Here is a 25024-nt window from a genome sequence, read left to right as displayed (position 1 = left end):
GGCATGCCATATCCTGTGGTAGTTCATTTCTTACAGAGATTTTATCACTTGGCATTCTTAAATACATAGATTTTGTGGGCTTGGTAAGTGTCAGTCAAAGCCTGGGAGATGGAAAGCTGCTCTCTAAATCTACCCGATGTCCTTTCTGGGCTTACCAGGCTCGGGGGCAGCCTGGCCTATGGTGTTGGGTGTCAGGTTCGCCCTCAGGAATTGGGCACTTATTTGACATCCCCCAGCCACAGTGACCTGCTCTGTGAAGTGGCAATCTGTGGGACTTCTGCAAAATATTTTAATTGCTACAAAGTATGTCACTTGATTGATATTTACAATTTCTGACCATTGCATGTGATCCTTTTAAGTTGTTGTCTGTGCATGTAATTTTATTCAGAGAAGCCTATTTTTAAAATTCATATGTATGTATATGTTGCTGTGAGTATGTATGTGTCTGTGTATATGTGCATGTACTTAATACATGGCATATATGTAACATTAGTGCATGCTGTTGATGAAAATGTGTAGGCCATTCAAAAAGTGCATAAGTAAAATGTTTTCATTTGCCACACATTCCCCTCACTAATTCACTGCCTCCTGCACCGGTAACCACTAAAACAACTGTGTGTTAAAAAATTCTCAGGTATATAAAACAAGTGTAGAGCTTCTTTTTTAACATAAATCAGATAATTTTTCTACAATTATTGGGTGACTTGAAAAATCTACTAATAACTTTTTCGATGCCACTTTTTGTAGAGACATTGTATAATCCCTTAGCTTGATGCCCATTATAAATGGGCATTTAACCTTTTCAACTTTTTAAAATATTGTACGGTTTTAAACTAATTTATAAAGGAAGTCATCCATTATATCTTATGCATATGGTCAGAATCTTGTTGCATAGATTCTAAGAACTGGAACCACTGGATTATTTGCATTGTAATTTTGGAAGATTATGGCAGGTTATTTTGCTAACCAGCTATTTAAATATACACTCATCTCTAGTGTATAAGGTCCCCTTTTCCTATCAGTCTTTGTCAAATTTTTACATTTCATTCCAAAATTTAGTTCTCACATATTACTTTAATTCCCCCAATTTCCAGCTCATGGGCAAATCCAAGTAAACAGAAAACATATAGTAATAAGCAAAAAAAATTATTTAGACTGTATTTTATTTGGTTTTCAAATAAAGTTCATTTTAGTCACTATTATAAACCTAATGCATGACAAGTTCTTTTCTTAAAAGAAGAGAAAATTGAAAGGAAGGAAGGAAGAAATTACCCACTCATAATTCCATTACTCTAAAACTTCCATTGTTAGTTATCATTATTTTTGTTCTATCTATATTATGGGAACGATTATATATTTTGCATTATACCATATAATAGAATATGAATTTTACAAGTAAATTTTTACATTTGTAAGATCTGATTCTCTTCTGCAAGGAGAGGGGAATCAGAATTATAGATAGATAAAATTATTTCAAGTAGTAACTTCAAAAATTGTATTCAAAAAAGAACGATAGTGACCATCCAGTCAATTCTTTTATTTTGCATTAAGAGCCACATTGAGGCCAGATGAATCTATTATTTAGCTAAACTGGCTAGCTAGTTAGTTGCAAAGCTAGAGCATGAAAATTGGTTTCCTCTGGCCAAGCAAAAGCATTTCCCATTATGGAGCACTATTTTCTACCTCCTTACTTCCCAGTCATTTAAACTTTTATAGTAATTTAAAACTTGAAACCAAATTGAGTTATTGTAAATCTCACCTTCACTTCATGTTTCTCCTCACTGCGTAAGCTTATCATCTTGATGTGGAGTAGCCAAGAAAAATCAGATGGAAAAAAAGAAAAGGAGTGGAAACTAACAGGTTATAAATACCAGATCAAATTGTGAAGTTGATTTCACTGTTATAATGAAGAACAGTTTTCAAGTTTGTCCCCTTATATGTATAATGTTACATAAAATGTGACTTTATTATTTATGCTTATAAGTATTCTTTTTTATTTAATATTTTTTATTTTAATTGTTACAGTACAATTTTCCTTTACTCCCATCCCAACCCACCCTCCCAGCCCTCCCCTCCGCCCTCCCATTTTCACCCACCCCTTATGCTTATAAATATTCTTAAATACAGGGTGGGGAGAAATAGTTTGTGAGTACATGAAATAGAAGTTGTGAGTACATGAAACAGTTTATTCTTGTATTATTATATATTAATCATTGTATTATTTACCAATGAACAACTGCAATCCTAGTTTTGCCATACCCTACATTTTCCTGTTTGTTTATCACCTTGGTTTTACCTTTTGCATATGTCATGAAAACAACCAAGTTTAAATGTTAATATGTTAGTGTTATTTCTACATTAATATTATAAAACTTGTATATACAAATATGTTTGGTTTTAGCTGACATTTTATTTGTTTAAAAGTAAGATAACACAGCAGGGTACTTTATATTCTCAAATATTGAAGCATAAAACACTGATCCAAATAAGTCCCCTAACATGACTATCCTCTACAAAATTTAGCAGCTCAAAATATAACAGTGTTTACGTGAAATGTTTAATTTACCAGAAACTTCAAATGTAGCTTATCGGGGAAGAAGGTGGAATATATGAAACAGTCAAACAGTTCTAAAGATAACATAAGAATATTTGTAGTTACTGCAAAAAATGGTATAATATATCCAATATATTTTGTTTCCTCTTAAAAATTTATTTATATATCTTCATACCTCAGCCTTTGGGAAATTCTCATTTTCCATTGATATATACAGCTATGGCAACTACTTGATTTTCTTCCATTATTGATGATTAAGGTTTAAATATTCATTTTATGTTTTCTTTTTAACTACTGTCTTTATAACTCAATTATAATAAAATAGGTGCTTGGAACCTTAATATTGAAATTTCACATTGCTCATATTTGTGTGTTAAATTGGTTTAAATGAATTAAGTGATTCTGTGATGAATCTTCAGCTTAGGTGAAAATATTCTTTGATTCTTTTCAATAATAAAATCATTAAGGAATTTAGGATTCAAATCCCCTTTCAGAAATGTGTGTATTTCAGATTTTCACATGTATGGGCTAAAATATTAATATATATCTGACTCAGTAGTAAAATATATTTGTTATTTTAAATAAAGTTGTTATTCTGTGAATCTTCAGAATATAAAATAATTGTTTCCATTTTTATTTAAATTAGTAGTATACTTTTCCCTTTCTTTGCCACGAAATCTTTACAAGGACTTCCTTTTAAAATATAAGTACGTATGGATTGGCAAAGCATGTGGAGAAAATAGTTGATTTTCAGTTACAGTTGTTTTATTCTATTACGTTTGTGTGTAGAATATTCCAGTGAATGATGCCTGATACATGCATATGCTGGATGTGAGTCCTTACCGTAAATCCAGGACTAAATTAAAGCTTGAGTTCCCCTTGGGTCATATTTGGGTTGAAGTTGTGTTATAATCCTTTTGCTTTCTTTCCCATCTTTCATTGCTTCTTCCTCCCATGAAAGTTCTAAAATTGTCTCTCTAAGGGATAACAAGGAGCTATAGGGAAAACATCCTTATCCTTATGATAGTGACCTCTCAGTCAGTGTTTTTATAGCCTGTTAATTGGTCCTGAAGCGAATTTGGTAGCTCATGTCTAGCATTTGTATTAATAAAATTGTATAATAAAAAGAAAATATCAGATTGCCTCTGAGGTAGTAGAGTTAAATATTTTTCTATTAAAATGTGTTTCTGGGTGTGTATCTGTGTATGTAAGCGTGTGTGAGCATGTGCACTGGGCCATATGTGAACTATTGGAAAACTGCGGATTAACTTTAGGTGTTGTGGTCCAAAAACTCTCATCTAATCAGAAAGTTATAGTAAATATCTTCCTCTGGCCACAACAAGTACATTCATGAAAGTGTATCTGAATTTCTTGCAATACACTGTTCCAAACAGGCCCTCAAACACTATAAATAAAAGCCAGAGACCCAGTCACTCCATTCTCACCGTCAGACAGGCTGTTCATGGATAATTGTCTGATGCACCGGGCAGCACTCTGCTCCCAGAGTGTAGACACGTTGAATATGGAAACTGCATGACATACTGAGCTACGGGTTATTCGGAGGAGTCGGGGAGAGTGGGTGCTATGCCAGTCAGTGAATTCCCTCATTTGAAGAATTCCTCAAGCGTCCTCCTACTGACAGACTTAGAACTCATGAATAAGAACAATAGTTTTCCAAGTGGTTTTTGGTTTTGTTCCCTGAGCTGAAGGACGCTTATCCATGAATAAAATGGGTATATGGGAAAAGTTGCATATTTTTAAAAACATATTCCCAGTCTTGTAAAAATTTGTTATTATTCACTTGCTCTGTGTCTTTTAACAGCTCTCTCTCTGAATATTACACATTCATGTCCAGCAAGCCTTCTTGAACTAATTGGGAAATAGGGGTGGTGCACATTTAGCCTAAAAACATTCATCAATATGGTCACTGCATACAGCTCTTTGCTTACCATGTATGATATGGGTTGTTTTTTTTTTTTTTAATGTTCACCTTTTCTTTTGTCATTTACACTTACCCTGTTTCATCATTTTCTAACTTAACATGAACTGCTGCAGACAAGGGGGATGAGTTGTTAACCCACTTCTTATTTTGGACAGTTAAAAATACACATAATGAAACTATTTACAAAAGGTTTACCATTGCCTTTCAAAATTATATATTTCATTTCCTCCAAATGAAATGCTTTATCTTTTTCTACATAGGATCTTAAGCTACATCTATGCTGCAAAATGAGTTTTCCTCTAGATGCTTGCACAGATGTGAACAGTGAAAATGAGCACTTTGTCGTTCTCCCTCTGTCCTGCCTCCTTCTGAAATACCTATTACACTCCCTTCTTTGGGAGGCCAAAACAGCAATACCTTTGAGTGTTTCTCCCCTAGGAGCTTTCTTCAGTCCTTTCTGTGCAAGTCTAGAGAGACAAATGTCTTCTTGATGGCTTGGCCACCTGCACAGTCTCTGTCAGCAGCTCCCATGCCCTTCTCCCTCGAAAACACAGATCCCATTACCCTGCCTACATCGAGGAGTGTCCCTTCTGCTGGGATTTGGGGTACTCCTGGGCATAATACTGAGACTGGCAGCCCTGTGTCCTTAGTTAGATGCAGGTTCACATTCATCACAGGCCATATTTTCATTTGGGGAGGTTCTTAGGTATTCCATGAAACACCTGAAATGCATCTTCCTACCCACGCTACACTTTCCTTGCCTGTCCCTACTCATGTACCTGTCTTGTCTTCAGGCTTCTCCTGTGTGTCTGCCCCTAAACCCCGAGGCTCTGTGTCAGCAGCTGGCACCACATCAGACATTTTCTAATCCACTTTCTCTCTTCAGGTTCCTGCTGTTCTGTCTCATGGTCTGGACCTGAAAGATAAATCTAAGATAATCTAGTAATGGGTCAGTGTGGTGTCCTTGTCTGGTATCATATTTGCATCTTTACAATAATCTTCCTGGAAATAGAATACGGGTGGAATTTTGAGTAATCTAGTGGTGCAGGGTGGGAGTTTTGATGAAATCTGCCTTCTGTCTTTCATTTTTTTTCTTCTTTTCATGGATTCCACAATTGTATTTTCTGTGGTCCTCAATTAATCCCACGTGCATGTCTGCTCTTCATTTCAGGCTTACGGCCAGGGTTCCTATATATTTATAAACTAATAGAAGTATTTTTCCTCCTATATTTGTAGTGAGGGGAAAGAAACTTATCCATTCAGATGAATAGCTAGTTTGGTTTTTAAAAAAGTAGACAGCAAATTTGGCTCAGTTCTTGTGATTAATTATGGCACACAGCATTTATTCAGTGCTTATTATAAACTGGATATTTACTAGTATTATTCTACTTAACACTCAAAGCAACCATATGAGGTAGGTCATATTATTATGCCCATATTGGGAATGAGTAAACTGAGACCTTAACAGTTCATTGATAGATTCATATGGCTAAGAGTGATGAAGTTAGGTTTAGACATAAATAATCTGTCAAATTATTGTACTAAATAAAAGCAATCAATTTAGTCTGCCTGACTTTATTCCACAGAGTGGTATAGAATGTCAGTTTCTCCTTTCTTTCTCTTTCCTTTTGACTATTAGAGAATGATATAAAATGCCAATTTCTCCTTCCTTCCTCCCTCCCTCCCTCCCTCCCTCCCTCCCTTCCTTCCTTCCTTCCTTCCTTCCTTCCTTCCTTCCTCCCTTCCTTCCTTCCTCCCTTCCTCCCTCCCTTCCTCCCTTCCTTCCATGGCTAAACTGTTAGAGGCTGACCCACACTCTTTGTTTGCTGTGCACTTTGAATTTTATACCCCAAGTCAAATGCAGGCATACCTCAGAGATATTACGGATTTGGTTTCAGACCACCACAATAAAGTGAGTATCACAATAAAGGGAGCCATAATCTTTTTGCTGGTGTAGGGTCTTGCCTTTATTTTGTAAAATATACAACATCTGTGACATGCAATAAAGCAGGATTCAATAACACAAGGCATGCCTAAAGAAGCATTTTACTTACAGTCTGCATTATTTCTAAAGTCACTTAATTCCGTGGGTTTCTGTGTATTCTACTGAGAAGTATATGACACCAGGAATAAAAATAAAAATGTGCCCTCAAGGAGTTCACCCTTAAGCAGATGAAAGAGAGAAAGGGTGGTATTTAGAACATAATGTAAAGATCCGTGTGTCTCATCTTTGCAACAGGTACCATTTCTGTCAACACGCTGCGCACACCCTACACTGCTCCCGGCGAGAGTGAGATCCTGGACCTGGACGATGAGCTGTACCTGGGGGGCTTGCCAGAAAATAAAGCCGGCCTCGTCTTTCCCACCGAGGTGTGGACTGCTCTGCTCAACTATGGCTACGTGGGCTGCATCAGAGACTTGTTCATCGACGGCCAGAGCAAAGATATCCGGCAAATGGCTGAAGTTCAAAGTACTGCTGGAGTGAAGCCCTCCTGCTCAAGGGAAACAGCAAAACCGTGCCTTAGCAACCCTTGCAAAAACAATGGCATGTGCAGGGATGGGTGGAACAGATATGTCTGCGATTGTTCCGGAACAGGCTATCTTGGCAGGTCCTGTGAGAGAGGTAGGATTCCCAAAATCAAGCTGCTGACTCCCCTGAGTTGAAAAATGTATTAAATATTGACCTTAAACTTTAAATGGACCGTGGAAACATAATGCGTGCTCTGCTGAAGTAAACTCTCTGCAAGCTGAGCAGCCACACCTGACATGTTACTGATGAGTCTTTAATGATTTTCAAGGGAACTGATTCTGGGAAAACAGCTCTTTAAGTATATTGCTGGAATAAATATTTGGATCTTTTGTATCCTCTAGGGTATGAGCCTAAGGTGTGTAATAGATAATAACTGTTTTTCCCTTTTGCCCAGTTTTTCAATTTGAGGACACTAGAAAGTAAAGAATGCATGAGTTAGACATATTTATGACATCCAGTGCTAATATCTGTGCTTCCCCCCCAAAGAAAATAGCACGTGCCGTAAGCTCAACCAGAAGTTGCAACTTCCCTGACACTATTGCCTGAGACTTAGGTTAGCTGGCTCATTTTACTTCAGTCAACTTACCCAAGTTTGAATTCGAAAAGCAAGCTGACTGTAAATCACCCAGGTTACACCAATATTTTCAGAAGTACACCCCAGTTTCAAAGGCACTTATTTAGCTTTGCATTGGACCTGACTGATCACAGAAGATCCATTTACCCATTTCATATGAAGGCTTCACATGCCTGTTGAAACTCTGAGCAGGTACTTCCATTTCCTTCTCTACTGGGAAGCAAAGCTATATTTTTCTCTTCTTTTCCTCTCCCATTAGAAGGAGAAGGGTTACAGGAAGAGTGAAGGGTGATCACTGTCACAGTTCATCTGCAGACCAAAGGAAGGAATAGCAGAAAAATAGGTCTAAGCATGTCCTTCTATCGACCTAACAGTTTCAGATAAATGCTTTAGTCTCTACACCCACTGCCACTCATTTTCAACAGTGGGGCAAAAAAATCAATATGAAAAAATGTTGATGAGTTTTTCCATTGTCCTCTCACACTCTACATAACATTGCTCTACGAGCCATTAACCTCAAAGTAACCAACATCTAATTTTCAGCCATGCATATTTAGTCTCCCTCCCTTTATTTCTATAATAGTTTAATTCATTTCAGCTAACACGTTCTAAAGAAAAAGTGGTAATTTTCTAGAATCCAAAGTTGAAGTGTGACTGATTCTTAATCTTATTGAGGAGGTTCATCTTATTCTTAAGATTAATGAATATGAAAATTAATAAGAATGACTTAATAATCTAATAAGGATATCAAATTACCTACCAAAAATACTGTCACTGTTCTGTTGCACAATTAGATACATCAATAGATGGGTAGATGCTTTAATCACATAGATTCATTCATTCCCCCAGTATCTAATTGCAGTTGCTGTGAATGGCCATTAGAGGTTAGCTATTTCTGTGCAGTTGCAGTTTTCATTGTAGGGTGTATACTCTCTGTAAATTTCCTCTTCTCACATTTCCTTCAAATCTGTTTGTTTGTGTAGTTTGGTTTTTAGAAGCTGACAAAAGGTGCCAGTGATAACAACAAAGTGACAAAGCTTACAAGATGTCTTACAGTTAGACATAATGTGAGTTTAGTGGAGCTATATGATTTAAGATTTTGTTTTAATTGTAATCACTCAGAGAGCTCTCAGTCGCTCGGATGCCTCCTGCTCAAGTTCAGCTAGAGAAGGCTGTAATGAGTTACAGACGCCTTTGGTTAAATATGCATGGTGTACCACCCTGTGGCAGCATTCTGCTACTACATATGGCAAAAATAAAAATAGAGAAACTGTAGAGCTTCCTGAGTCCAAATGAGGGAAGAGGAATATTTATAAAATTAGAAGGAGGGGAGCAAGCCTATGCAGGTTTGCAAATGAGCATTTAATAGCAGACTTCATCGTTGGGACTCGGCATACATTTTTATCTGACGAGTGGCTGGAAATTTCCACAGATTTGTTTGTCTCCAGATTGTGTGTTGAGAAGGGAATGGTCATTTTAGTGTGTGTTTTTTTTCTGGACTACCCAGTATATTGAGAGAAGTCTTTGCTTTTCAAAATTAATTTTCTTGCTCACATTATGGCGTCTCCTGAGAACAGGGTGATAGGGGAAGCCTATCATTCTCAGTAGCTCAAAACTTGGCTTCTCCCCAGCGATGCCCTCCTTCAGTCAAAGCAAGATCATGCCCAGCCCTTGGGGTTTCCAATTCAAGAGAAAGGGATTTTCTGTAGGCGATCTCTAATCACATAAGTCTGTTGACCACATAAGAGTTGACTGACAACTCTTGAAGTTAAAAAAAAAAAGCACTTAAAAGTTTCTATTTTACTATCACTGAGCAGTAATTGATAATTTATAAAGACAATTATTCAAAGTAGTTCAACAGCATGTTCAAGTCCATGGGCGATGCAGCATGGGGAATGAAGTCACAGTCTCATTCTAGGAAGCCTTCAGTTTGCAGTAAGTGAGCAAAGGCGTTTATAGGGAAGGAGAGTATCTGCTGACTTAGAAAAATGGTATCTTGTTTTACATGTATTGACTCCATAAGGCAGAGTACTGCATAAATAATGTTCGACAGAATATAAACTTAGTGCAGAGCTTTCCCTCCTGCTTTGTTTTTAATAAAACTAGGAATTTGTAGAGACTTGCCTGTGTAGAAGTATTTCTTGGTTGAAAGTATATGGTGTAATCAGAGGTCTACTGTATACTTGTTTGTTAAAACTCTAACAGATGGAGGGACAGATGTCAGAGCAATATAATTTGGCTCCCTGTCTGATTTTCATCGTTGATCACAATATGTGACTGCCTTTCGGCAAAACTGAGCACAGGTGTGCACTTTAGACCGTAAGAAGGAACAACACAGAAGAGCAAATTGATCAAACTTAATGACAAGGGAGAAGGAGATGGAGGAGACAAAGTGGAAACTTTTTCTCCCCCACTGGGAAGCACTGCATTGGAATTAGCCTCTTAAAGAACACTCTTGTGTTCTAAGTGATAAAACAATGTTACCCATGTTAAAAGATGCTGCCAAATAACATAACCTTCAAATGTCAGAATGTTGTTTACCATTTGTTTGGCGACTCTAGACTACAGCCTTGTGCATTTTCCATTTCTTGTCTAATTAAAAATTAACTCTAATGATGAGGAATAATTTAGACATTTATTTGTTGTTTATGAACAAGTTATTTTCACACTGAGAACTGTTTAAAATGGCACTTGGGGGCTGTCAAGTTTTATTATTTTACTGTTTTTTTTTTTATTCCTGCAGCTTTTTGAAGAATGCTAAAGGCCAATGATCCTAATTATTTTTCTGCTTTGTATTGTATTTCATACTTTATGATCCAGTGTCAGACCTCTATATTTCTAAAAGGATGTTCCCCTTACTTAGCTTTTAATCAAATTAAGCTACATTTTATAGAATATGAGATCATTTAAAAATATGATTATTGAATAATAGAGACCAGATTTACAGGCTAACTAAATTGGACAAAACTAAAAAATCATTTTAGTACTTTTATCTGTATGATAGCACAGTAACTAAACAACTGATAATAGCTTTTAAACTTTTATTTCAAATATTGTTTTATAGATAGGGACAATGATTGGCTGTATTTCATGATAAGAGATATTGAAGATCAAATTTATTTAAAAATTATACTAGAAACAATTTTTTTAAGATTCCCCCGCAACTCTGCAATCATGTTTTAATTATTTTTTTGAGCAACTACTACTAGATTTTCTGCACTGAATAATGTCTTTTGTGATATTGCATCCATTTGGGAAACTTCTTATCTAATATGAAAAATGTGTGGTGTGATCTAGAACCACTCTATTTAAGAAGATTATGTTGTGTTTCCCAGTGCTTAGGTCAGTGCCTAGCCATGGAACCCCTATTTTGGTAAACAGATCCCTTTCCTAATCTACCATTTGCAGCACAATTATGGACCTCAAAGTAGACTATAGTAAATATTTTGTTCATATTCATTACCAAAATTAGGGTCTACTTACAATAGGCAAAATAAACACTCTTACTATGCATATATGTAAGCTTGATAACCAAACAGAAGGAAGTCCTTCCACATATCTTCAATATTTTTTGGCATTTTATTTTTTTAATTTAATTTTCTTTTAATTGTTGTTCAAGTACAGTTTTCTGTGTGTAGGGGATTTCAGGAGAAAGGGGGAAGGGTTTACAGGAACAAGTATAAAGGACATATGGACAAAAACTGGGGGTGGGGTGGAAATGGGAAGGAGGTGGGGAGGGTTGCAGAGGTGGGCTGGGATGGGAGTAAAAGATATATCTTCAGTATTGAGTGCAATCATTGATTCAGTAAATGTTTATTGAGACTCTATTGTGTGCCTGGCACCTTGGGCGCGCAGCTGCTGATAGAACAGTGAACGGCAGGATCCAGTGCCTACCCTCATGACACTTCAACACTTAACATTTTAAAGGGCAGAAGCAGATAACGCTATACAAACAAAAAAGAAATGTTAATTTAAAAAATTAAATGGTAAGTAGATACAGACTACCTAGAGGGGATTACCGGAGTGCTTGCAGCATACATCTCTGAAGTAACACATGACAGAGGCCTAAATGTTTAAGGGACCAGCCATATAAAGATCTGGAGTGAAACCTTCTAAGACAGAATGCAAATACTTGAGAGTTGAAGTCAGCTTGGCCGTGGCCAGAGTTTGCTGAACAAGGTGGGATGATTATGCTAAAAGCTGAGGTCAGAAACACAGACTGGGGCTAGACCACAGAAAAAGAGTTTTAAAAAAGGAAGGATACAGATTTTATTCTGAATGCACTAGAAATCTATTGTGGGGGGGGGTGTGGGGGAAGGTGGGGGATTGTTTAAGCAATAAAGGGATAGAATCTGATTTACTTAAAAGTTTCTCTTGGCTGCTGTGTAGGGAGAAAGTGTAGAAGCTGGGGGACTGTTGAGGGATCTGCTATAGTGATGCAGGTGAGAGACGGGAGCAGAGTCTGAGGTACTTTAGTGGAAAGGGTAAGGAACAATTGATTCAGGGCGTGGATTGGAATTAGTGCCTTCAAGAATCATAGACTTGCAAATAGATTGGACATGGCAGAGAGTGTAAGAGAGAAATCAGACAGGAGAAAGTCTGAGCAGTGGGCTTATGTCATTTACCAAGATGGAAAACATTAGAGAAGAAACATGATGAGTTTGATTTGGGGAGGGAGTGAATAGTTTCATGAGGTTCCTATCATACTCAGTTTGGAGAAGTTCAACAAATGGATGATGAGTGATGGGTGCTGGAGCTCGAGAGAGAAGTCAGGGGCATTAATAAATATTAGGGGGCGTGAGCATGTGAGTTGAGGAAAGGTTCTGAGTCCCAAGGTAGACAGGAAAGAGTGCAGGCAGAGACCCCGGAACCTGCAGTGCTGATTGGTTCTGGATGTATGTTCAGTCTCATGACTTTCCTCACTGTTTGAAAAATAAACTTGCAAAAAACACAACTTCGGAAAGGCAGCCTTAATAATAAACACAGTTGCATTAGTAAAGTTAATTGCTGTGTCATGTACGTAGGCAAGATAATGAGAATTTCCTAGTTTATTTTAAATCGAGGCCGTTTTTCTTGTGTTAAATGGTATTCTGAGTTATTAGAACCAATGAGAAGGCAGCATGACTCATACTTGTTTTGCAGTGTTCTGCCACCATATGGTGTTTAACATTCAAGGCTGCTGACGACTTCTTAAAGCAGTCAGTTTGTGATCAACAGTTTTTGCTATTTACTTTTTCGTGTGTTTCATACTGTATTAAGCAACTTCTCTAATAAAGCAATCCACATTAGTTTTAGTAGCACACACCCACACAAGCTCTTCAATCCCTCCCCATCCTTATGCAGTATTACCACGGTATATAGTAATTGACATTTTGGTGATAGCTTAATATTTTTAGGATACCAAGGTTGTGCTTACAGATATTTTTTAAGTGCTCATTAATTGCTCTTAGAATCATGGACTTGCAAGGTGAACAAAGGATTTAAAGATCCTCTTGTAGCACATAAGGTCCTCTCGGAGCCAAGGCTAATTTTACAGAGCTGGTCAGTGGCCTAGCCATATATTACATAAACATGCATTAAATAGTTGCTAGTGCTTCAAACCAGGCTCACACTGTGGATACACAAAAGAATTGATCTCTCCTCTTGAGAAGAGAGACACATACCTAAACATTAATAATCCAACACGGTCAGTGTGCTATATGGGTAGAAAGTGCTATGGGAATCAAAAGGAAAAGTGCAGTTATATTTTCTCCAGCACTTGTGCAGATACTTCACAGAGGAAGTTTCCCCTACCGTGACTTCCCTTTCCAGCTTAAAAATATTGCTCATTTCGGAAGAAGATGAGCTGAGTTTGTAGTCTTGCCTTCTAACTGGAAGACTTGAATAGGTCACACTTTCCTTTTCCCAGTATAAATGTACTAAACTGACCAAGAGTGTTTATATTTCTTTCTCACCCGTAGAGGCAACTGTTTTGAGCTATGATGGGAGCATGTTTATGAAAATCCAGCTCCCTGTGGTCATGCACACAGAGGCTGAGGATGTGTCCTTACGGTTTCGATCCCAGCGTGCCTATGGCATTCTCATGGCAACCACCTCGAGAGACTCGGCAGACACCCTCCGCCTGGAGCTGGACGCAGGGCGCGTGAAACTGACGGTCAACCTAGGTAACAACACACCCTCCCCCATTGAACTAACACTCTTCATTTTTTGTTTAGTTCTGCCTGCAAACATTTATCAAGTAGCCTGTTTGTCATGGAAAGTTAAAAGAAACACTTAATGGTCTCATTTCCATCATTTAAATTAATTTAGGTTTTTGGGGCATCCTTTTATTGTTTGTTGTTGTTGTTGTTGTTTGTGTAACATAATTTACTGTTTTGTGACTTCTACCACTGAGGGTTCTTAAAAGGGAAGCGATACATATCAATAAGGTTAACTGAAAATATAAATTAGGCTTGAAGATGCCACAAATGGAATTTCCTGTTGTCATAGTTATTGATACTCTGATTGGCTATAGATGATATCTTTTCAGATACACTTACTGAGGTAACAAATGCACCAAATGTCAAATCTCTATTTTGTGATCTAGGTCAACAGTAGCTTTTCTTCTATTCGTTGGGCTTCTCCTTTCAAAAACCATCTTGGCGGTACCCCATCTTTTCTGTTTGGCAATACTGTGTGGTGATATTTTGCTATCAGCAACAATCCACAACCCTTCAATGCCCAAAGTCTGCGACCCTCAGCAAACAGCCACGAGAACACTCAAAACACAGGCTCTTCTACAGGAAAATAATGCTTTCCTGCTCAGTTACAGAATGAAGAAAGAGTCACTACAGTAAAACCTCAAGAACCTAGCTGAAATATGGGGGAAGGGCAGGCTAAATCATGAAAATATCTGCATTGTAGAATTAACGAAAATTAAACAGTTTTGTCTTCAATTGCATTTAAAAACACAGATTAATGGCTGAAAAAAAATCATCTTAAGGAAAGGTCTTCCTAGGTTCATTTTAATGGCAGGATAAGAATTATCCATAATTAGCACATTGTTTCATGCAAGTTGTGCCATTAATTCATAGTAAAGTGTATAGACTCAGTTTTTTTCCTCAACTTGACCTTTCAGAACTTGTTTGTGTTCAGGTGATCTGTGCTCATACTGAATGAAGAGTTATAAATAATCTGCCCAATAAGTTTCAATATTACCATTAACTCCAAGAGGTGTACAAATTAATGAGGTTTTACTGTATTCCTGGAAGTGATAAACACACACAAAATTAATAAATAGAAAAAAATGAATAAACAGAAAATTTTGAAACTACATAGATAAAAGAGTAGTAAAATATGATGAGGCATTTATAGAAACCTCACCTACATTTTCTAATTGTGCTGGGCAGAATGGTAGCTCATAAAATATAAAAGTATTTCATGGATAGCTTATTGCATACAGTTACATTCTATTAATATTAGTTAAATTAAATTACGTAATAGGAATGTTTTAAAGGTTACTGAACACACAGCACTTGTTTACTGTTCTGTTAGAGTTCCCTCTAGTGACAATAATAGGTTACTACAGCCAATCAAAACTGCCTAATTACAGTCAAGGGGCTGGCTGCTAGTCAAAGCGAAAACTCGCATGGGAATTGTACAACAGCAAAGCATTCTGTGGAAAGAGTTGTGTAGGTGCTGGTCCTTGGCTGTTTGCAACCACTTTTCTGATGCGGTTGACGACACATGACAAACTCAGCTATATGGAAACAGAATCTAGGTTTATATTTATTGTGTTCCCCAAAGGCATTAAATACTACTACCAAAAGCAACAAATATTTATCTGTACATAAAATAAACATAAAACATCCCATGTAATCCTTTAAAGATTACTCTTTTAATCACAGTCTGTGTTATTCATTTCATCCTATTCTTAGAGAATCTGCTTTTATATAAGAAGCAAGAATAAGAAAAGGAAAATCAATAGCGGTGTTAACCATGACACTTACTGCATAGAGATAACATTGTTAGCTCAGAAGAGAGGCACAGGCTTGCGTGTTCTGGAGAATGACACTACTTAGCTGCTAGAATTTCTAAAAGAGACATACAGTGTTTCTTTCCTCCTCTGATTACTACAAGGCATGGAATCCAGCCAGCACTGAGCTGCTGTTACCTGTTTACCTACACAAAACCAAAACAAAACATTAGGGTGAGGTGAGAATAATGTCAACTTGCTCTCTGTTGACCACCACAATTCGAAAGGACTCGGTTGGCCTTTGTGGGATCTTAGATTTTGGAGGTCCAAGATGTCCGAGCCTAGCTGAGCTTGCACCTGCACCCCATTGTGACGGAGCACTTTTTTAATTGTGTTGAAAACAATGATATGTTCTTTCACAGATGGGGAGAAAGTTGCAGCCAGTCTAAGCCAAGCATCTTTGACAGTTGACAATTCTTTACTTCACTTAGATTTGTCACCATGTAGCTTTGTTTGAATTGGCCATTTTTTAAACCTTTTATTGTTGTTTCCAATGGTGAAGTTTTATAATAATGAATCTGGGTTCTAGAGCTATGTAAAGCATAAATGATATGGAGTGGCCATATTTGCATGTGTCTGTCCCCGGAAGGGTGGACTGTGATTTTATTGGATGTCTGCAGCTATTACCTTGAAGGATAAATTTTCATTTTTCATCTATTCTTCCCCATCTAGATTGTATCAGGATTAACTGTAATTCCAGTAAGTGCCTATTCAAAATTTTTAAAATGTTATTCCTCCATTATGATATAAGCTAGTCAAGGCAAAAAAGAGAGAGAGAGAGAGAGAGAGAGGGAGAGAGAGAGAGGTGTTTATAAAACTCATGAATTCACTTTTGAAGTATACCAGTCCATCATCTGGGTTGTAAAAATTCATTTTGAAATCTGTCCAGTTGAAGATTTAACCCCTGCTATTCCTACCTCTAAGTGTCAAAAGAGGTGACCGATATTTTTTAACATGAGGTATAAATGCCTCTGTAGACCTTTGGATAAGGGAAGAAGCATTTATATTTAAGCAGATATTGGCCTCCTGTAGCTTTCTTCATGACCAAATTTGGAGAACATACTGTGAGTCTGTTTTTCCTTTCCTCACCAGTAGTTTTTCTCTCTTAACTCAAATACAGAAAAATGTGTAATTCCTTTAATGTTGAGAGTTAGTGTTAAATCCTTTTAAATTCAACCAGTTTTACATAGGAAAATGTGGTTTTCCAAATTATATATATATATATATATATATACACAGAAAATTATTTGTCTAAAGAAGTTTCTCTTGTTCATTAAGAGTATTTACATGATGAATTTTTACATCCTAACGATATATCTGCAAAGATAACTAAAATCCTTCAAATCTGTGATATGCATGCCAAGTGATGAGTCAGAAAAGATGCATGGACTGCATTTTATTTGATTGTGGACTAGAGGACCTGAAAGGATATAAGGACTGTGATTTTATTTTGAGTTGTAGCCTTATCTTAAGAGTAAATGTATTTTATTTCTTCACATAAATATTTAGATTGTTCTTTTCCAGGTTTTGCTGACCACATTAAGGAATCTCCTCCAATGATAACAGAATTGTTAGCTATTTCAATAAAATGGTTCCAACAAACTTCTAAACTCTCATTTCATAATCAGTAAAAAAAATTTACATCCTTGGAAAATGCTGAATGTGAGTCAATGGAGTCTGTTCCCCAAACCCTGGCTGTGTTTTCAAGTGGCGACAATCCGTCCCCTGAGGAACAGATGGTGATCTTAAATTTACAAAATGAGAAGCTTTATCTAAAGAAATAGATACTATTTCAAACACTGTGCTTCTTATAACTCAGATATGTCTTTAAATATTTTAATATTCATTTAAAAGTAGTGGGTCTTTCTAATCATAGCAATAAAATGGTAACTGAACCATGACTTCAGAAAAATGAAACTGGTAAACTACCATGTAAAACATTAAAAATCATCTCCAACACAGTAGCTCCTAAAATACTCTGTCAGACTCAGCAAAATTTTTCAAGTACGCAACTCCTCTCAAACCCCATCCCTTCTTCCCTTCCATGCTTTCCGAAAAGGAGCGCAGGCTCTGCAGGGCAATGCCACGGTCCAGTTTGCCTTCAGCCCCGGGGCATGGGTGCAGGCAAGTGGCAACTCACAGAATAGTTTCCGCGGCCAGATTTGAGCCTTAACACAGCTAGAGCTATTCCCGATTCTTCTTGAATCTCAGAAAATTCATGTGAGAAAAGTATTTTCTCTTAGACTTCCTTATGTACTCCCACAATAAGCATGAATTTTCAAAATGACAAAATCTAACTACATAAACTCTAGTATTTGATGAAAACTAACCCAATGCCGTGAACTGTGTTCCTCAGCTACATGTATTCATCTTTGCAATACGTCTTTGTAGTCTAACTACAGGCACCATTTGGCGTATAAGAGTCTGATAATGAGCAGTCATTTTTTCTCTCAATATTACACAGAATAGTATCTTTAAGAACACATTTTTTCGCTGGTTAGTTGAATCTTCCACCTTTAGAGGAGCATGTGTTACATTTAAGTTACTTTAATTGAGTGAATGCTTGTGAGCTTTTGGTGTGCACCTCGGACAGGACTGCAAAGGTCTTAAGTTGAGAGCAGTCCCTGGGAAGAGACTGCATTAAGTGATCAGGTAACATTTTTATTTCCTTTACCTTTGGGGAATCATGGGCAGGTTTAGCAAGAACCCCAAGTTCTACCAAGAATTTGTGTTATTACTCAACTTTGAGCAAAGAGTGGAAATAATTTATATATCTAATAATGCAAGTCTAGCTCACAGTAGTTAAGCAGATTTCCACCCGGAGTGCATTTTCTACCCCATAAAAAATAAAAAATGTATCTATTGCAGTACAATTTGTAGGTTAATAATTTATTACATGCACGCCCTTTGACTTAAGTGTGTAAGAAACTGAGATGAATGTATGTTTATTAAATCACAGCCATATACTGCCACCATCTCTAAAATATGTACCATACCTAAGATAACAACTGTATTGTGAGATTAATATGAAATACCTTAATTGATGGCTTCTAAGAATATTTACACTGGAAATATGGAAATTATAATATAAAGATTATCTTGCATTGAGAATTGCTTTAAATTATTTTTTAATGAAAACCTTCCCAAACTTCTCTATACTTCCTGAGAATTGTTCTGTTTCCTACAGTGGCGCCTTCCTCCCTCACCTCCACTGTATCCCTACCAACCCCCCAGTTTACAGCAAATTTTACCTGATATGCAAAAAAATGATACATAGTATCAGCCTGTCTGATCTTTACTATGGAAGAGTAGGTAGTAGGTGAGGAAGAAAGGTCTAGCTGTATGCATTAGACCTGCAGGACGATAAGAGATGGCAGATTCGTTTCTTTTTCAGCCCTTCCTATGTCAGTAGTTTAGATTCCGCGGACAGGCTAGGTCACAGCCTTTTGTTAAGGTTCTTTTGAGAAAGGGCAGATTTGAATTCCAAAGACCATCTCTGTCAGATTCTTTGTTGCCAAGACTCCCCCCAACAGGAAACGCTGTCAAGACTTTTTAAATGGAGGGAGATAGCTTATTTTCATTTAAAAATCAAAAGCTTATTTTTGTATGTGGAGCAGGTATTTTTTTAAAGAACCATCTCTGTGAATAGTGGTCATGTCATTGTCAGAATGCACGCTTTTATCTTTCAGATGACAAGTAGAGTGTCCCTGCACACAGTCCCAGAACCAATCTCAGTTCTTTGATGCCCATTAGCTTATATCACTGCTAAAATCTATTTTGTTATCTGCAAATTAGAATTAGATTGAGGTCAGTGTTTGCAGATTTTTGGACTGGGAGGTGAGCAGAGAAATGTATTATTTAAGGTTCTCCATTCTCCTCTGTCCGGGACAAGAATATAAGGACAATCAGATTGCTCTTGCCTCCTTAATCAACTCCAATATGGAAAACAACACTCTACCATCATGAAGTACATTTATATGGAAGTTGATAAAAGAGCCACCATCTCTGAATGTAGAAAACTTCTTCCCTGGACAGTGAGGGGTACTTCAATAAAGGTAGATGGGAAAGGACTGTAAGTCACAGTTTTTTAACGTAAAGAAGGAAAATTATTTGAATTAGCAAAACAAGACATGTTGAGTATTTTATATAAAATCATTATTGTAGAAATATATGGCGACACAAACTATTTGTTAAAAAATTATTACCAGGAAAATCCAAGTCATAGTGAATAAGTACTTTCATGACCAACACATGAATTGTTTGCCTGAAAAGGTGAGTGTTTGACTGTCTCTTGCCTATTCCATAATATTAATTGCTTTTGGAAGTCTTTTCAAAGATGACAAAGAATGCAAAAGAAAATTTCTACTCCTTATAAAATTTTCTCAGATGCAGTGTTAATAGGGTCTCTGCTGACCATTGGTCTTATTCTGCACTATTTCTGTCTACCATTATAGCCTGGTATCCTGGTCACTCTGAGGCACCGTGACCACGACCATCTCAATTTGATGCCCGATACCTCCCAACAATAAATCCAAACTGATTAGGCTGTGCGTTTACATTTTTTTGAAAATCTGGTCTTTATAGTGGTCTAATGCATGTTTCAATAGTTCCGATTTTTTCTCTCCCTTTTTCTAGTAACTTTTAAAATGGTTAGTGCTATAATCTTTGGAGGTTTAAATGCATTGAAAATTTGAAAGCTAAACTTGCTCCTATCAACTATAGGTGAGTCCTAATCATCACATTAATAACTACTTTAAATATGTAGTGAATGGAAGGGAAGATTTTGTTTTGATAGCTTGCTTTTTCTTTTCTTTTTTGTTTTGTCTTTCAAACCAATGCCATGATTTACAGGATGTACTTACTGCCCACAGGAAGGCTTGAAGCCACCTCTGCATCCATATAAAAATGGATTTTTAATAAATTCATGATCTCTAATGCTTGCTTTGCTTGTTTGCATTATTTTTGGTTTCTTTATGCCTTTATACATGTCTCTTTTTCTTCTTCCCTGCTCTTTCTTCCTATCAAGATTTACCCTTCCGACTACTCCATTTCCAATGTTGTTTTCTCCTGTTCTCTTTTCCCTTATTTTCTAAAAAGAATAAAAACCCTCTGGAGTTGAAAAAACATTTTATTTGGCAGACCTTTCAACTATGTTTGGCCTCTTAGAGAAAATGGTTTATCTAAGAGACAATGAATTGCAGAGAACATAAAATTGCAGATGACATTAATGTGGACAGTGTCAAGGATTGGTGTTTAACTCCTTTTATTTTCAGTTCTGTGTTTAAGTATTGGAGGGAAAAATACTTAACCTCACATTTAACTGGGATATGATGAAGAAATGCTCTCAGTAGTATGTTATTGGAAAATGCACTATGATGAATGTCTACAGTGGATAATATCTTTGTATTATCATTTTATTACCAGAAAGAAAAGATCAACTAGATATTAGTTCTCACCAGTTGTTATGTAGATAAAAATGGAAAGCAATAAAAGATTGCAAAAGGTCAACCAGTGGCACTTAAGCCATATTAGATTGCCGTGATCAGCCGCCACTTGGCAGGCCACTTAAAAAGATATGAGGAAATTTCTGGGGGGTGGCCCTTGTTAACATGAAGCAAATGCTCAGTTCAGAGCAGCTGCCCAGTTCCTAAGAGTAGAGAGCTGCAAAGGGAGCTTCTGCCTCTGCAACCCCCCAACAGCTGATCACTTGATTTGTAGAGTTCTGTCCCTCATTACCCCTCGGCAACGTGCAGTTTATCTGCCTGGGATAAGGAGTTGCTTTCTTTTGTTTCTTTGTTATTGTCATTTTTTAAATTTTGTTTTGTTTTTCAAGCTGAAAGTATATACTAAGAAAATAAAAAAGGCAGTTAACAAATAATTGTTTTTGGCTTAGCAAAAATTTAAGAAATTGCATCTAAAATATAGAGACTAGAGATTTCTGGTGAAAATCAAATAGGTGAAGAGAGTTGGCACATAACAATGAGCCTTTAGGAAAACATCAAAATTAGAATAAAATTTAAGGGAAGCCCATTTGCATTACCCACATTTAAAATTTTTGAGAATTATAAAAAAGCGCAGTTTTTTCTTACACATTTAAATGGCTACATGGATTGGGCAAGTTATAATATGGGGACTTGATAAGTCGAAGACTTGGGGTCTATTTTAGGGAATAATTGATCTGCTCATTGCTTATATGCATATATAAAGTGCTGCAATGTTTTAGATTACTCTTTTGTGCAGGCTAGAAATTTATCTTGAAATCAGGCTCAATTATTAATTTTTAACTAAAGTGCTTTCTTATTGCTATTGCAAAGTGCTGTGCTCACAGTAATGCAAAACTCCAGACTAGCGCTGACCCAGTTCATACAATTCTCTCTCATCATTGAAAGCTGGCATTATGACAATGGCCTAGCTAGATATTGCCAGAAAAACCTACAAAGTTTCAGAAGAGATAATTTTGAACTTGAAATTCCCTTGGTTTCTGTGAAAAGGAATGTTTCTTTTGCCCAACCAAATGTCTTCAAATGTAAAAGACCACAACCTGTTGGTTAGATGTTTTTGTTTGTTGTTTAATTAGAAAAAGCTAGTTTCTAAATGTGCACTACCTTCCTCATAGTCTTGAGTTTCTTTCTTCTTTGTTCACTGATTTGTTGGTAGGGAGGTAGCACTGCTTATAGCTTCTATTTTTTCATGTCTTCTGCTTACTTACTCCCAGCGTTTCCTACTTCATGATCTCCATTCATTGCTTTTTCCTGCGCATATATTTTGGATTTTTGCTGCTGCTGTACTATTGACTCTATATATGTTCTGTATTCAAACTCCTCTAGACAGAGAATTAGTGGGTTCATTACTTATCCTTGTTCTGTTGAGCAGAAATTTCAAACCATGCCACGTCATAAACCATTGATCGGATTTTAGCTTTGGGGGCTGACGACCATGGGTGACCCAAGCAGCTCTAATTGGAGCAGGGAGGGCACACAATATACTTCCCTCAAGGTACGTAGGAGGAGCAGCAGGCTTTCCAAACAAGTATTTTTTCTCTAGGTTGTCTGATTAAACATGTTTTTACTTTAGCTGTAAAATACTCGTGTGGACTGCAATTTCTTCAACATAACAATGGCTAACATATGGTGTGTAAGTCAAGCGGGCAGGTCTCTTTAAATCAGGGGGGAGATGCGGGGGATCGTCAAAGAATTTGGAAATCGAAATGTTCAGTGTGCTCAGAGCTCTTCTCCATTTCTTTCACTTGTTACCAACGGGAGCAAAGAGCAAGATGGATAAGAAGTACATTAGGAAAACTTGTTTCCCCCAAAGGTAAAGTAATAAATTCTAAGAGTATTTAAGTTACTGTTATCTTTATTGTGCTTGGTTTATCTGTTGTTATTTGTTCTTTGAATGCATCATTCATACACTTGTGAGAATTTTTCACCCTGCCATTACCCTTCCCAGGTGATCAGTCTAAATACAGAATTGAAATATTTTATGCATAGTACTGTTGAAATAAATTTCAAAGTTAATTGTCTTTTTCCATGCATGATTATTATAATTAAAATTTCTTTGGAAATGTAGTATTTAAGGTAAAGTTTATCATTTCTCTTTTTAAATTCACATGGGAAGCATGTAGGTAGCCCATGAAATTTCCTTATGAAATGGTCAGATACATGGAAAAATCAGCCAATTTTGGAAATCAAGAAATTTCCAATGCAAACAATTGTGTACTACTAGGAAACCTGAAGAATTCTGAAATGTTTACATCTCACTATGTGCAAAGAAGATAGTCTATGCATGTGAAAACTAACACCTAAGTATTGTAGAACTAACACATTATAATGGCATAACAGAATCACTGGTACAGATTTTTTTATGCATTATGAAAGTGTCTAGTAACAAAAAAATTAAAAAGAAATTATTTATTTAAGAAGTTGTGCAAACATCCCCTTAGAATACACACATATTCACCTAGTAGTGTCAAAATAGGCAGACAAAAATGGATGTAGAACATGATAATGATTCAATAACATGAAAAATAACAATAATAATCACATATAAGAATTCTGAAGGTGACATTGTAGATGATGAGAATCCTAAAGTGTTTTAATTGATCCTTCATTTACAAATTAAATTATTGTATCTGAAGAGAGTGCAATAAATCAGCTGAGAAGCTTTACTTTGTCAAAAATAATATTTCAGTAACTGATTAATTATTTAAAGTCCTCTACTAAGTAAAATTAGTTTAGCTAATAAGCAGTGAATAAATAATCAGAATTTCTCATTTTGTGTTATAACTATAAAATTGACAAGGAGCTATAGTAGCAAAATTGCTTTCCTATAATGTTTCTTTAAAATATTTATACAACCTAATAATGAGATTGTTGGTAATTTTTAATTTCTTTTATTTTTTTATTGTTCATCATCTCTACATTTTAAATTTTCTACAATAACTTTTTCTTCTACTCAACAATCTAAAATAAACAATCAAAAATGAATAAAGGCAAATGCTCTCTTAAGATGTAGTTGAAGCCAAACCCACCATTATTTGGGACACTCTAGGCCTACACTACATTATCCATTTGTATTACGATATGTACATTTAAATTGGGAACTAAATTTCCCACTAATTTTCACCTACAAAGTAGTCAGAATGAGTGTTTTAAAGCAACATTTGGTCCCCAATTACAGTAATATTTCTTATTCAGAAGCTAGAGGAAACAGAAAATATACCTACCACCTCAATCCTCAGAGAAAAAAGTAATACCTTAAATGCTCTTATAACATAGTACTTTGCATATTACATACTTAATATATAGCACATTGTATAATATGTATTTCTTTAAAAATACAGGGTCATGGTGTGCAAATATTTTGCAAAATGTGCTTTTATTTTATCAACATATTATAAGCATATGTCCAGCACATGACTATAACACATAGGTCCAGGCCAGAGAGTCAGTTGAATAAATATAAAGTAGGGTGGAAGCATACACATACAAAAGTGAGTTCTATCATAATTCATCAGTGATCTGAGAGTTGTCAAATGAAACTGTTTGAAAGTGTCTGTACCCAAGATCTTGAGAAATAAACCAGACTGGAATATTTATAAATGAGAAGATACTTCTAAATGTGTCAGTGTAAGTTACTATCATCGACTGTTAGCCATTAAGTGGAAGTCTGACTAACATAACTTTACCATAGGAAGATGAACCAGGAAATCCACACCTTATTCCTTCAAGCAGCTGGTAGACCAGCTCCAAGGAACTGCCAAGCACTGACTCCTCAGATTAACCAAGTTAATTTGGCCTAAGATTTCATTGCTAATACCCATTGACATAGCTGGGAAAGCACCTTTGTAGAATACTTCCTGCGTAGTAGAGCAAGCCATTCCTTTCAGAAGACTGATTCAAAGATAAGTT

General features: G+C 36.4%; 1 protein-coding gene across 34 annotated transcripts in view; it reads left to right on the top strand.

Moving 5' to 3' along the window:
• NRXN1 (neurexin 1) overlaps positions 1–25024 on the top strand; it is a 1086661-nt gene that overhangs the window by 480413 nt on the left and 581224 nt on the right. For 21 of the 34 annotated variants that reach the window (XM_036030058.1, XM_036030055.1, XM_028514420.2 and 18 more), the window contains 3 exons: positions 6736–7119; positions 13561–13764; positions 16287–16313. In XM_036030058.1, the coding sequence (XP_035885951.1) occupies positions 6736–7119; positions 13561–13764; positions 16287–16313 (615 nt within the window). Of the gene's footprint in view, positions 1–6735; positions 7120–13560; positions 13765–16286; positions 16314–20321; positions 20337–21745; positions 22929–25024 lie in introns of those variants that run through there. The other 13 variants (XM_028514434.2, XM_036030057.1, XM_036030049.1 and 10 more) reach the window with 3 other exon arrangements.

Source organism: Phyllostomus discolor, chromosome 6 (genome assembly GCF_004126475.2).
Source record: "Phyllostomus discolor isolate MPI-MPIP mPhyDis1 chromosome 6, mPhyDis1.pri.v3, whole genome shotgun sequence".
Taxonomy (NCBI): Eukaryota; Metazoa; Chordata; class Mammalia; order Chiroptera; family Phyllostomidae; genus Phyllostomus; species Phyllostomus discolor.
This window is presented reverse-complemented; position numbering and strand designations above follow the sequence as displayed.